At 32.7% G+C, this 15220-nt stretch overlaps 2 protein-coding genes across 2 annotated transcripts; both read right to left on the reverse strand.

Annotated features, from left to right (window-relative positions):
• Positions 1–7121: 7121 nt before the first annotated feature.
• Positions 7122–10714, reverse strand: LOC113519689 (JNK1/MAPK8-associated membrane protein). Its single transcript, XM_026904859.3, has 4 exons — positions 10211–10714; positions 9521–9730; positions 8639–8808; positions 7122–8176 (listed from the first exon to the last, which is right to left on the reverse strand). Exons 1-4 carry the CDS (start codon positions 10441–10443, stop codon positions 7896–7898), a joined length of 894 nt encoding a protein of 297 aa, XP_026760660.2. The 5' UTR covers positions 10444–10714; the 3' UTR covers positions 7122–7895.
• Positions 10715–11637: 923 nt separating this feature from the next.
• On the reverse strand, positions 11638–14451 carry LOC113519682 (UDP-glycosyltransferase UGT5). Its single transcript, XM_026904846.3, has 4 exons — positions 13544–14451; positions 13238–13460; positions 12555–12774; positions 11638–12060 (listed from the first exon to the last, which is right to left on the reverse strand). Exons 1-4 carry the CDS (start codon positions 14369–14371, stop codon positions 11760–11762), a joined length of 1572 nt encoding a protein of 523 aa, XP_026760647.2. The 5' UTR covers positions 14372–14451; the 3' UTR covers positions 11638–11759.
• Positions 14452–15220: the final 769 nt, after the last annotated feature.

A 15220-nucleotide genomic window follows, 5' to 3' on the forward strand; every position in this document is an offset into this window, starting at 1 on the left:
AAAATAAAATTTTCTAAGAAATAGGTGCACAATTTGTGTTTAAAAGTTAGCTTGCTATCGAATAATAAACTTGCTTGGATATCGAATAATGAACTGAAATATAACTAGGTATATTATAAACAAAATTCCAATTAAATTGTACATTATTGCAAACTGTTCCATATAATTACCCAACTAAATAATGGACTAACATTTCAAATAAGTTGCCTTTGAATTTATACCACATAATGTATTATTCTTTGTAGCCTATCATAATAAATTACACACAAGTATGTAAATATCAAATGTATGAATATCTATTGTCTTTCGAAATACTGATTTTTATCCGTGACTTCGTCTGTGGGATTATGATCTTTAATAGACTGAATTAAAAAGCCAATATCCTTCTCAGTTCCAAATACTTCGTGTATACTATATTTCATAACGATTAATAGAGTCGTTAAAACACCAAGAGATAACAAACGAACCCACTTTCGACATTTATAATAATAATAACTCTCAGACTTTCGCGCTGCATGTTTTATAATACAGTCTACTCGTGACCACGGCCGTTGTAATCTGGTCTTCATGATAATTTTGAAACTTCAGGATAATTCAGGTAAATAATTATAGTTTACCTAAATGATCGCGTTAATTCACGTTTCTCATAAACCATTTATAATAATAGTAAAAATATATAATTTTTTATATAAGTTCCACACAATCATACCAATCGTTTGATCTTCAAGTTAGTATACTCTGTGTTATGAGGAACCTGGCAACGTACATCTGAAAGCACAGCCCAGAACACCTACACTCAAACCAATTCAAAAAAATTCGTTTCTTAAATTTGTCCGATCGGAACTCGAATACGGAACCTCATATAGGCGAAGCAACTTACACACTACTGCATCGCCTATATATTTGATGTTCATCCCGTTTTCGTCTCAATACGTATTTATTAAATAAACACAAAGGTAGACACGTAAACAAGCTCATATATCAATGCAATATTGCAAAAATATGCAAAACTGATAAATAAAAGCATAACGCTGACAGAGCCCTGATGGAAAATTGGAATTCATTTAAAAACTCATATCACCCAGTCTCGTTAAAAATATACCTACCATGCCAGCAACTTTATCGTACCTATATCATCAGTAGCCCATTAGTTCGTTTGAAATATGGATAAATATTTATTGTAAAAAATTTCATCTGCAGTACTAACAGGTTTTAGAAGGTTTTTAAACTTAGAACATACATACATATGCCGTTGGTTTTGTGGGTGACCAAGGGCGGCGCTAGTCACTTACCATCAGGTGAGCCGCATGCACGTTTGCTCCCTGTGTTGTAAAAAAAAAATGTTACATACTTAGAGGTACAATAAAAATGTCGGCATGTTAAAGAATTAACAATAGTAGGTACAATCAATTTCGAGTCTGGAAATTCTCAAAGATCATAGAAGGTATATATACAGGTATCTACGCGTCTATATTTTCAACTAACAACGCGAACGATTGCAGAAAACTCTACGTTTACTTAGAACTTCAAGATGTACCGAAGAAACTTTGTCCTTTCCTTGTGTGACTTAGAACTCACGAAATTTGACTGAGAGAAATTTGACTAAAAGGATTTGCTTACATTTTAAGTCTGTCTAAATGTTTTTGTCATATTTAAGTATTTTCTTCTATACTACTAACAAAGTCTATGGTAGTACATAACCTATTGGGCTAAAATAAACAAAATTACGAAAATCCGAAACTTACTCGTAGTAGATAGACGCAGAGGCACTAAATTAAAAAAAAAAACATATAAGAAGTGCTTATTTTATGTAATAATGCCCACGCAACAGGAAACTAAAAAAAAATTACGTTAATTTCCTAAACAAAAATTTATTTATTTATTTATATCTACATTTATCATTATTTTTATAAGTTTTTTTTTATACAACTTAGAATGGCAAACAAGCTGACGGCCCACCTGATGGAAAATGGTAACCGTCGCCTATAGACATGAGCAGTACCATGGACATAACAGAGTATACTGTTTCGCCCATGATACCCCCCATGCGTTACCCTTCCTGAAGACTCAGGTGTTATTCCTCTGTACCCAGTAAATTCTAATATTCTAATAAAAAAATAATAAGTATTAAGTATAATCTAAAACAATAGTGTAACTATGATATATATATATATATATATATATATATATATATATATATATATATATATATATATATATATATATATATATATATATATATATAATATATATATATATATTACAACACGGGGCAAAAGAGCATGCGGCTCACCTGATGGTAAGTGACTACCGCCGCCAATGATAACCCACGACACAAACGGCATTGCAGGTGTGCTACCGGCCTTTTAAAATAACTGTGGACACACTTATTGTTAACAGCTTACACTACCTACTATATAAACTCCAAAACTAAATTCGATTGGTGAAAATCAAACCATATTGTTACTTGTACTTAACCTATATTGATTACAAATGTTGACCACATATCAAGGATGATTCGGAGATGTTGTTAAATACCGGCTAATACCCCAGTGAAAGGTACTTCGTGCCCCTGTAGAGCTGCAATGTAGAGGTTCGCTTAGGCAGACCGCATAAAATTCCTAAGTAATAGATGTTACCATAAGAACGCGAAAATAAACATACTGTATATATTCCAGCGTTTCTTGGAAAAAGGAGTGAAAACTGAGAATAATTACCCACAGGAAAAAAACCCTTTTGTGGACTACTTATATGGTACGGTCAAATACGAAGTGAAACCACGGCGATATTAGAAACGGGAACATTGTGGGATGTTAGGCTGTAGGAGTCTAGTGGAATCCATTCATCTCCATCAAAAAGGGTGCTAGCATGAAACCAAAACACGGAAAAAAGTAAAAAATTGTTATTTGGTCCCTTACTTATATATTAATGTTGCAGGAACTAAAATGTCACTAAAAAGACTACTAAAATCTTACTAAAAAAAGTAAAAGACTATCTAAAATGTTATTCCGTAATTAATATTTTTATTTGACCAAACAGTAGACATGACCCATTAAGGTGAACTAAACAATTAATTACCTAATAATTCAATATGATGTAAACTGGACGATTTTTTTCAATGATCAGTGATTCCATTCCTATTATAGCAGCCGTTAACTGCCCACCGCTAAATACGAGTATATGTCTCCCCCATAAAGGGGGTTTTGCCAATAGTTGCCACATTTGACAGGATGATTTGCAATCACAGTTAGATTTATGCTGATGTTTAAAGAAGGACGCAGCTACCCATCCCTCAATCGTTTAGTCCCCTTAGTCACCTCTTACAACACCCACGGGAAAGGAAGGGTAGCCCATTCTATACCGGGGCCGCATGGCAATACTTACCCTAAGTAGATGTATATTGGGGGGAAAGGGATTGTTAGTAATGGAAACTGAGAATCCCATTGCTAGCAATATACCCAACCAGGTCGACCTCCATGCGGTTCCCCCTGGAAACTATCATGATTAATTCCTGATAAATTCATCATGATGGGCTAACTGGCCTGTTTTCATCCTCATCGATCACCCTTCACTGGTGCCCCGCCAGCGTATCCCGTTAGCACCATTGCTGGTTACCATTCCATTTTCATCCAATTAAAAAAAAATGTATATTAATACTTCAAAAAATTACCGCGTGATTTCTCCGCGCGTAAGTATATAACTTCATATAATGTCTTTGTTGTCCCTAAAGAACTTGTTGTTAAAAGATATCTATTTAAACATTAAACAGATGCCTACACTTAACTATTTATAATGTAAATCTCTTCCTATGCATCCCTCTCGTTATTTCTCGTATTCAATGTTCCAGAAGATTCACATGTTTCCAGTCTGCGATTTCGCTTTCAATGCACTTTATATACGTCTCATTTTATGCAACGCTATTGCAACCTGTGCAATCATTTCAACCTTTGTATAACTATGTAGGTTGTTACTTCAATAAGATAGGTATTCTATTACTACACTATAATAATATAATAAATATGTTCCAATGGATATAAAGGATATACATTTTATTATTTGAATATCTAAGCAACTGAACTTGCTCGATTCTGTTAAATTATTCATGTCAACAGCATTAAACGTAGAATTGTTATTTCATACTTTTACTTTTCTTTCTTTGTGAAATGATTTTTTAATGGATTAAGATGGAATATTGCACCTGTCTATGCTTATGATAATGACGAAACATCAGTGGTGGACCAAACGACAGGATGAAATTAAATCAATCAAGAAATTCAAAACTTTTCAAGGGTCCGCGTGGAAATCGACCTGCTCCTGACCTGTGGAGTATATTTACTGACAACAGGAGCGATAATGCACATTACTAAAAATTCCCCCTACCCTTCCCCCTACGAACATGATTGTCCAGATAGCGATATTATATCATGTGTTAAAATCATAAAGTCATTACAAACATAATTGTCATCATCAATCGCAAACTCCCTAAAATATATGAACTAGAAGCCAAGCTAAACTCACTTACGCGATTTGAATTAAAGCAGTATCCTGCAAAAGCCTAGAGACATGCTCGTGCATGCATGCAATAGGTATCATATCTATTTTTTAGTCTAATTAGAACATATCGTAAGATCTCTAAATACAGCTTCTAATTATATCATTTTTAATTTAATTTTTTAGCCATCCATACTTATCTATTTCCATAAATCGTTTATGTTAACTAACAGAAGTTTAAAAAAATATAGATATAAATGTGCCTCTAACAAGTTACATTTTTACCGTACTTTTCGGAGCACTAATATTATCAAAATGTATGTAAAAATTACCTAAGCTTAATATACGAAATGTAATTACGTGCCTTCTCATACAGCTAAAGAAAATTTCAGCGGTTGCTGTGCTGTTCGCTTCACAGGATTTTTAATATCAGGCAGCACAAAGGCTGGATACCGTGTTTTGTTTGTAACTACTCTGAATGAAAGACATTCAGGGTGGTCACAAACAAAACACTTAATTTCCACTGTCGCAACCAAAAACAGCTTTAACTTGGAATAGCTATTGCAAGACTCTACTTAGTCTCTACGTTGGTCGTAATATTTTACTAGAAATTCACTATAATTTACGCTTATTGTAAGTAAGCACTTATGTTCCAGTCGCAGCATATATTAAATCTAGATCTATGGGTATACTATATTTAAAAAAAATACAATGACAAAACCGCTTGCGCTCTTGGTTTACCATCACGGAGTGCCGATGACGGACGATAAATGAGGATAAAAATAGTACTGTTGGGCCATCATAAATTTGCCAGAAATTAATTACGATGGTTAGGGGAGTTATGCGCTGCATGTTTTATGTTTTCAAGAGACAAAAATTTGAGAGAAAAGAGAGAGAGAGAGACAAAAAAGAGAGAAAAATTTGAGTATACTCATGACCATGGTTGGTATAACCTGTGGGGTTACTCTTGAAATAAATTCCAATAAATGGATATTAGAACTGAGACATTTCGCACTCGATTTGCAACACTAGCGACATAATCGTTCCAAATTGTTCTGATAGATGCCTATTACTGTAACTTGCCAATGCAAACTATTGTAAACCGATCCCAATTATAACCTAAATCCTAACTGTTGTGCATGAGTGCAGTATAAAATTGTCATTGGCAAAAAATTGGATTGATACTGATATTAGATTCAAGAGTAAACCGGCTGGTCGAAACGTCGAGATATTTCAGGTAATTTAACATTTTTTTTTATTATTATATCAGCCGGTAACTATCCACTGCTGGACATAGACCTCCCCCATAGAGACACCAGTTAGGCTTTGAATGTTTTAAGGACGTTGCTGCAAATTTCTCGCCATTTAGTTCTCTTAATCGCCTTCTCCTGCTTTGCTAGCAAAACCCCCCTGGAAACCATCGTGTTGAATTCCAGGTGTCATCACGATGGGCTAACTCACCTGCCTTTTCGTTTACACCTATCATCCCTCACTGATATACCGCCAATACCGTTAGCGCAGGGGGGTTTACCATTCCATTATCATGAATTAAAAAAGAATAAATTAAAATACAGCTCGTTACTCCCTGATAATATTTTTTTAAGTGAAAAAATTTTTCAATATTAGTTAAGTATTTTTGAGACCAATGTATCAAATCTTTCCTCTTTATAATAATCATTTAGTAAAATGGAAATACGGATAGTAGTGGAACGTTTGTTATTTCGGGCAGTTCAAAAATAAAATATTTAAATTGATACTACCTATAAACGCAGGCATTTCTTTTCATTTTCGCCCTTGAAATTTTTCCTTTATTTTTATACCCAATAAAGACTTCATTAGATATTAATTGACTTGCATCGCCGCATAAATTTATATTTAGATATTTAATGTAATATGTTATATAATCTGCTCTAAACTTTCCTATAACGCAATAAATAGTTATTATATTTTTATATTTAAGTGATTGTTTTTTTTTTTTTGAGTGTTTAAGGTGATTTGTTTAAGTATCCCACCCATGCTATTAGGCACAGGTGACGGGATGCCGTTCATGATGGGTGCACCGTGTTAATTGGGGCGCAATACACCGGGGACTGCTAGTAAGATGGATATGTGGTCATCTTCAGAGCAAACAAGCCTTGTTCTCTGCCAGTTATGAATATATGCCGCTCGAAGGACGACCAGTCGCCGGTCATGTTTCGTATAACGCGTTATTAATATAGTCACAAAAAACGAGTGTGAACCGTCGTGTTCAGATGTTATTAATGGCCTTTAAATTATTTAAGACGAACGAATCGACTACGAATTCTTTAATGATAATAAGTGATTTGTTAAAAACACAGTTGATATAGTAACTTTGTTGATACAGCTCTCCTGCGTGATTTCTTTTTTTTTACTATACAGGGGGCAAACGAGCATGCGGCTCACCTGATGGTAAGTGACTACCGCTGCCCATGGTCACCCACAACACCTACGGCATTGCAGGTGTGCTGCCGACCTTTTAAAAAGGAATATGCTCTTTTCTTTAAGGTTATGTTGTCGTATCAGTTCGGAAATACTGCTGCGTGATGCCACATTATTAAATCAAATATGATACGGGTAAAACATTAGATAAATTTGAATTAAAAAAATCATTCCTATAGTGATAGTGATTATTAATATTTAATTAAATATTATAACAGAAATATAATCCTTATAAATAGACTTCTTAAGTAACAAAATGAAACAGTCGTATTTAATTAGACACTAAGTAATAACATATCTTAGATTAATTTATACCTACACAAGTAAATACTAGCGATTACTAATTCTCATTTGCGTGATCCCACGGGAACGCAGTACTGCGATAAACATCTGTATTATGTGACAAATAAATTTATTTTATTATTTGAAACACAAACATCAACAAATACAAACAAGACACACTGCCAGACGTTACTATCGCCTTCTATTACATACATGTGGTAACGAAAATGTGTCTATCAATAAATTTGTCACTTGTCCTAGGAAAGCGGAGCCATTGCTCCAAAGAGCTATGTACAACTTTAATGATAATAGCGTCATAAGCGCATCATTACACAACACAGCACTTATATAGACAACTTAATAAACTGTTTTAATGTATTACATACTGTATATACTATTGAAAACAAACAGTCCGCCCATCTCATGGGAAGTGGTAATCACCATCTATTGATATAAACACAGTGATATCTCAGATTACACTGTAACACCTATAGCACCCCTTATAATTCTACCTCTGAAGATGCTGCACTTGGTTCAACACTAACTTTCATTGTGCTTTCAATAGCTCGCCGAAACCAAAGTCACATTTGGGTATCACAATATCGGCAATTCTTCACTTATTCTCAGTTCAATACGAGTTTCACAAAAGTTTTCTGTGCATGTCAATCGTTGTGGATCTTCATTGGATCAGTGAATTGTGCTGTCAGTATATAGAACAATGCTGGTGCAGGTACCAACGACAAATACCATAGTTCTTTGAATCCTGTTAGAGATATAATACCATAAGCATGCACAAGCCAGTGTCCCATTAAGATAGTTAAATTTCTAGTATCAGTCACTGAAGATATCAGCAATGCTGGTGCAGATTGGTCGATTTTCACAGAAAAATGAGATGCTGATGTGATCATTGATATTATAATTATTATGTACGGGAAAGAGCAGTCTGAAAGATAAAAAAAAATAATTTAATTAAATATTATGTATATATATTCAGCATAATGGTATTTTAGATAGTAAAATGTAATAATGTCAACAGTGAACAATAAATTATTCATAATTAGCTGTAGTGTGTTTAGTCATGGCTTTGGCTGCATAAATCCTTAGTAATATGATAGTGAGTTTATTTGTTTCTTATGTTATAATGCCTTAAGAGCATAACTAATCACTATGAAACTTGGTATACACATAATATACAGGACATATTCTTTCATGGAATGAAAACGGAATTGCAACCTCACCTACATGTTAATATATTGATATTGCAATCAGAGCACTAGTAAGTAATAATAGTTCAGAATGATTTCAGGTCAGTAGGCCCATCGTGATGAATCTTATAAAATTTTGAAAACTTTATAATTTTTTTATAAGTAGCTACTTTATAAAATTAAATCAAAAATTTACTTACAAATCAAGCCTGCAGCAACAGTATGGATCAGTATGAGTATGGGATAGAAGTAAAGTGCACAGTATATTGCTTTTTTACCAGAGTTGGAAGAGTGAAAGGTCAGGAGCCAAGGTCTCAAACTGATTGTCATTAGAAGGCTGAATGCATATATCAACAGCACTACTGTGTACCTGAAACATGAAAATACCTGTGTTGATGAAATTGTAAATAGACAATAAGTTTTTCTTTATGAAATAAATAATACAAGAAATAATAATGTTCTCATACTTCTTTTCAATTAATATTTTTAATATTATAAAATGACCAATGGTACTTGAAAAGATTGAGACAAACAAAGAAAGATGCATCATATTAAAGAGAAAAAAAGTAATCTACAGCTAAATATTATAAGAAAAATGGTGTTATAACATTACTCTATTTTCATACTACCAATAAATTATCATTAATAAACAAATGTCATAATAAATTATTCTTATTTATTATTGTTTATACAAAAATAAACTGCAGGAAAAGCAATAATTTAAGATATTGCCAATGTCAACAAGTAAGTTCTTTGCCTACCCTATAAAGAACCTATCATATTAAAAAGGAGAAAATTCAATCATCTATTTTTAATCTTGCAAACAATTGCAATTTACTATTTTTTTTTTTTTTGTATTTGTTGTAGGAATTAAATAAGATAATTTTACTGTCTATCTTTATAAAACTAACTTCCAAACTATCTTTCAAATATTAATTATGACAATCAAAAAAATTATGAAACTTACCATCTACACCAATGATAAATCTATGTATCATGCCATAATGATTTAATATTGGATATCCAGCTTATTGACCGTTACCAATTGTACAAAAAATTAAAACAAAAGACTATCAACTTACAATGGATACACAGCTTCTTGTGTACAATGTAGTGTTTCCTTATAATCAGGTTGTGGATTGTGCAGTAGTGTATACCAATCAGAGAGAGCTTTTGGTGTGCAAACATACAGAGCTACTGTGCCAGTTGGAGGCAGCACTAATAGAGCAGCCAATGTACCAGATACAATTTCCACAAAGGCACATATGTGTTGAATGAGAATTCCTTCTTTGCTGTAATTTCAAATTAACTTATATTTAATTTTTATAAAAACAATTGCAGTACTTAAATGACTGATTAATCCATATTATGAAATACTAGCTTTTGCCCAACAATTACATTTATGTAACCAGGATGTCTTTATTTACAGGGATAAAATATAGCCTATTGGATGTTGTTCTACATTTCACATAGTATCTATGTACCAAATTTCATAATGACTGATTAAGCTAATATCACAGATGGGACGGGACTATCATTTCAGTTACATCTACTTAATAATTGTATAAATGCTTCCAAGAAGTTATATTGACTGGTATATTGGGATAAATATTTTATAAAAATTATATTTTTACTTATAGTAATTAAGTAATAATAATAACAAAAAAAGTTGAAAAATTACTACAATGACAAAATTAACTGATAAATGTTATTTTCCTAAAGAACTACTTGTAATTATCAAATAGAAATTTAGAATAGCATAAAATAGATACCTTTTCCTAGTAGCCACAACATCTATAAAGAACCAATGTAGAACCATAGGAAGCAGCACCATAAAACCCAAGTACTGCCAGTCGTAGAGCGTCGGTTCATCAGCGCATGGCATGCAATAACTGGAAGCATTAGTACGATATCCTCGGGGGCATGCACCACAGTCACTCCAACTACCATCTTCCAGCTCAGTCCGCCCGCAGTATAGACCAGGGCATGTTCTCACTGCTGTCATTATTATGATTCTAAATTATCCGCAAATATTATTGTGAATTAGAATTTATCAAACTCCAGTTATCTTTAACAAATCAGTCAGTGTATCACAACAGTACAGTTAATTCTCACTTTAATTTTATATGAATGGTTATTTAGTAAGGCGATTTAAATCTAAAATATGCGAAAACTCGATAAAATCACAAATTATTACTTTATATAAAGCAAAATAGGTAAATAAATAAAAATATTTTGTTTAAAATCCTCAATCCATATCTAATAATAATATCGACTTTAGACAAATTGACAGAACACTTGTGACAGGTTGACACTTGACATTGATAGCTTATTTTTAATTGAAATCGATGAAAGCTACAGTAATATCATACAGGCATAACTATATCGTACCTACGTTAAATTGAACAGCAATCTATAAAGTCATCAGAATTGTTATATTAATATGAATATTATCGATTTATCAAAACAAAAAGGTTATATAACATAATAAATGCAGCAAAAATACAGTGTTCCCTAATTCTTATGCACAATACAAAAAAAATATAATAACAGTACTTAACATTTTCTTGTTTAGAATTCATCAACAATCAGATTAACTTTACTGACTACTCTTTATCTACGTTTATTTAAGGGAATTCATTATCTACCTATCTTAATGTAAATGTTCTATTTGTAAATATTCTATATAGCAAAAATATTTAAAATTAAAAATCGAGCATAGATATCTACTAAGATATAATATCTGCCATAATATACTCGTCATGCATAATTACTATTAATCGTAACAGCCCAATTTTTCTTAAGAAAAGATTATTATTAGTGGAATCACTAGTCAATAATTATTATTACTATATACTATATACTTATTTGAAAGATAGATTTCAGTACCTCAAAGACTCCCATACTCTTATGTGTATATTATATTTATATTGTGTATTGCCTTAATGTGTTACTATAATTGTCACATATTTTTCACCACATCTGCCCTTCATACGCTTTCTGTTTTTACCCAATGGTTAGCTGGTAGAGAATGCCATATGGCATTAAGCTCGCCATTTGTACAAAATTTTATTGTGCAATAAAGAATAAATCAAAACGATTTATATAACATATTGGAGTTCATAGGACTATGATGGTTCCTAGTTAGTTCCTCATCGCATAATATTTGTAAAAGGGATTGAAAATATGAAACTCATAGTAATATCAAAATCGTATATTTCTCAAAATTTCTCTTACTGAAAAAAATAAATCACTAACACTGCATCACATACATACTTATAATGATATGTAGGTATGCCATTACGTAAGTAGCTAAATAGTTTACAGAGCTTTATATTTAGTACCTAAATTGGGTTTGGTGGCAAAACGCAAACGTAACCGCCTGTAAATGTAACGTAGAATAAGGAAAGAGAGATAAAGAACAAACAGACATCCAGCCAGAAGATAACTAAGAAGATCCAACATGTAATATTTGAAGAAGGTGATGCCAACTGCTGGAGATCGGAAATGACGAGCACCCTTATGACGGAGAACGTACTCAGTCCACCACACCGCACTTTCTGGGCCAGATATAACAGGGTCGAAGATCATGTCTTTAAGTTTCACTATTGCTTTCTTGTACCTAAAATAAAAATTGTTAATTAAAATAAAAAAAAAAATACTAGGATTACCGGATTCAGCTGGATACGACATATTGTTGCAAACTTGTACTACATTATATGAAAACCGCGGAGACTGATAGCGTGACACGTGTGTTAAGTACCTTAACACTCAAAAATAAATTATATCACAATAACTATAGTACCATAATTATCATAATAATTTTATATCTATATTTATACAATTTTTATTATACTATACTTAAATCACACAATATACATTTCATGGCAAGTCGCTTACAAGATAGGTAATCAGAACCAAATGCTAAAGACTTTTTCCTTACCTACGTACGTACCTCTTGTACCATTCTCTTGCATTATATAAGTTATCGAATGCATATGCAAACATTAACAACATATTGAAAAGCCAATAAATTATTACAAGTATTCATATCCCCGACCGATTAGACTGATCACCAGTAAATACTATTAGGTACCTATCTCTGGTTAAACTTACTTTTCATTAGTAGCTACTGCTGAAATTGTTGATTTAAATGTCTCCTTATCCAAATAGTATGGATCCAAAACTTCTCCAGCCCCAAATTTAGTGACTTCCTTAATAAACAGTTTTCTTGATCGGACTACTGGTAAACCAATTATTGGTACTCCATAATAAATTGCCTCCTCTAAGGATCGAGTTCCTCCTTGGGTTATGAACACTTTGACATTGGGATGTGCTGAAATTCAATATTTGTTTTAAGTACTATAAAAAAATAAAATGTGTCTTTAAATTGGTATGTTATTATTGTTTAGGAAACCAGCCCATAGCGGTACTCCATCATGATACTATGTATTTTCCATTTCGTGGATAATAACCGAGTATTGGGCGATCCATATTTTTATGATAAAAAAAGTATTGTTTCTAATAGAAATGGTTAAATCATCGTCAACATCATCATATTAGGCTTTAACTGACCACTGCTGAACATAAGCCTCCCTCTTGGGAGAGTTGGCCTGTAGTTATCACGCTCGGCAGGTGGATTAGCAACCGCAGTTAGGCTTTAGAGATGTTTTAAGAGGGATTATGGTCTAATAATTCAAGGTAATATATTAATTATTGGGGTTGTTTTTGCGTTTATATCAATAATATTATTTTTATACCAATAAATTATTATTAATAAAAAAATTCAATTTATTTACCCAAAATCTCCTGTTGAGGGAACCACGCCTGGGCGATAATATTATCAGCCTTGTTTATCATTGTTGTATTGCCAATCTTCCATAAAACTGTGAAAGGAAGTTCACGGAAAGCTTCAGCAAGAGTATGAAGAATCGGAGTCGCCAGCTGTTCCGCTTCTTGAACTACTCCTAAACTGAAATACACTACACCCTTTGTAGACGAGTCCAAAAATGATTTTATATTCTGTAAAAGAAAATGCAATTTAAAATAGAGGTCAAAAATATTAATTTCACAATACAAAAATTATAAATCCTAATCAACCTTACCTGAGGTAAACTAACACCTGGTTTTATATGCATACGATCCACAAAAATAATTGCAGGCACAGTTGGTCTATTACCCACTAATATTGGATTGCTAGCTATAAAAAGCATATCAATATCATATTCCACTTCTTGCAAGTCGCGCTTAAGGCCAAGGATCTTCTTAGCAGCTATTTCACTTAAAGGTAGATAGTTGTTGTAATATTCATTCTTGGTTTGGATGTGTCGATAAAATTCTACTATTTTTTGCCAACGAGTCAAATTTTTGTAATTCAATGTGTTGACATCTGGATACAGTATAGGATGTATTGGATTACCTTTTGCTTCATATTGGTGTATTTTCCCGTTCGTAGCCGTAATAGAAATATGGGGGACTTTGTATTTTTCAGCCACTGCATACAAAAGTGGTACATCGGCCTCCGTGATAACTAAGTCAAATTTTATATTTGGATTTATAAACAATGCCGTCATTTGCTTGGACTTCAATTGAGCTATAGCTATTTTGAGGGAGAGTTCATTGAGTGCTCTCAGCCTTGGGAAGTAATCGTCCACGTTACTCATTAACCTCCTGTACTCATCCCAAAATGGAGCTGACTCCTGCCCAACGTCCAATTCGATTATTCTCTCTGTATCTGGATATTGGAAGTTACCCGGATATGGTGTCATTACAGCAACAGAATGGCCTTTTTGTGTCAGTAGAGAAATATATCCTCGATATACAAGATGATCAGAAAATGACAAAGATGAGAATAAGGCGAGTATCGATGCACCATGTACTGCATGGTTGCAGTATATTAGAAACAACACAACACATGGGGTTTTTAACCACATGATATCTATATAAAATAGTAACACGAGTCTAACACTTCAGTTGAAATGTTACCGATCACTGCGAGTCGCACAATCTAAAGAATGTAACTTACGACGTCTCGACGACCAACTGTGCAAATATAAAATTAACAGATATACAAGTTGAAACGTTCACAAGGACTTTAATAGAGACAAACATGTATTGAATGAGTAATAAAAGGTACAAATGTAGCAATAAATAAATAATAATTCACGAAAAGTTTCATCAAAGCAGAACTAGATAAATAAGGTACCATTCTTTACAAAAATAGATAAGCGTATGCCGTCAAAAATGTTTTAGTTTTGCAACTAATATCTAATGTAATATTTATTCATATCCATATATAAAATTTTATGGACAGATAAAATTTATAATAGGGGTGTTAGTAAAAAATCTCAGAACGTACTCAGAGGTTACTCATCTGCAACCGAGTCTGAGATTTCTTTCACTAATAAAAATCCACATTAATTTTGGGGATGCAATAATATTCTCAGAGATCCTGAATAATAGGTTCACAACATTTTTTTTTGTAGGAACTACAGACAACGACTTCGCATAGACGAAGCAGCAACGTTGCTATTCCTTTATTTACTAATATTTTATAGGTATGTGGAAGTTCGTAAAAATGTTTACATAAATTTCTAGCGGTAAACCATAGGAAATAAGTAGTATAAAATAATTTGCATACATTTGAATATTAAAAGAATAACTACTAATATTTGCAGCAAACTCTATTTAAATAAAAATTGTTTAAAGTAATTGAGTGGAGCGTTATATGTAAATTTATGATCTATCTACCTACCAATAGATAACTAACGCTTGTTGCCAGG

This window comes from Galleria mellonella, unplaced genomic scaffold (genome assembly GCF_026898425.1).
Source record: "Galleria mellonella isolate WM207_F2 unplaced genomic scaffold, CSIRO_AGI_GalMel_v1 utg65, whole genome shotgun sequence".
NCBI lineage: Eukaryota > Metazoa > Arthropoda > Insecta > Lepidoptera > Pyralidae > Galleria > Galleria mellonella.

Coding starts and splice junctions, on each gene's coding strand:
- LOC113519689 (XM_026904859.3), bottom strand. CDS start 10,443: ATGACAGCAGTGAGAACATGCCCTGGTCTATACTGCGGGCGGACTGAG. Junction 8,809..9,520: donor CAAGAAGCTGTGTATCCATT/GTAAGTTGATAG, acceptor TTCATGTTTCAG/GTACACAGTAGTGCTGTTGA. Junction 8,177..8,638: donor TGTTGCTGCAGGCTTGATTT/GTAAGTAAATTT, acceptor TTTATCTTTCAG/ACTGCTCTTTCCCGTACATA.
- LOC113519682 (XM_026904846.3), bottom strand. CDS start 14,371: ATGTGGTTAAAAACCCCATGTGTTGTGTTGTTTCTAATATACTGCAAC. Junction 12,775..13,237: donor CCCTCAACAGGAGATTTTGG/GTAAATAAATTG, acceptor ATTGAATTTCAG/CACATCCCAATGTCAAAGTG. Junction 12,061..12,554: donor GCAGTAGCTACTAATGAAAA/GTAAGTTTAACC, acceptor TTTTTATTTTAG/GTACAAGAAAGCAATAGTGA.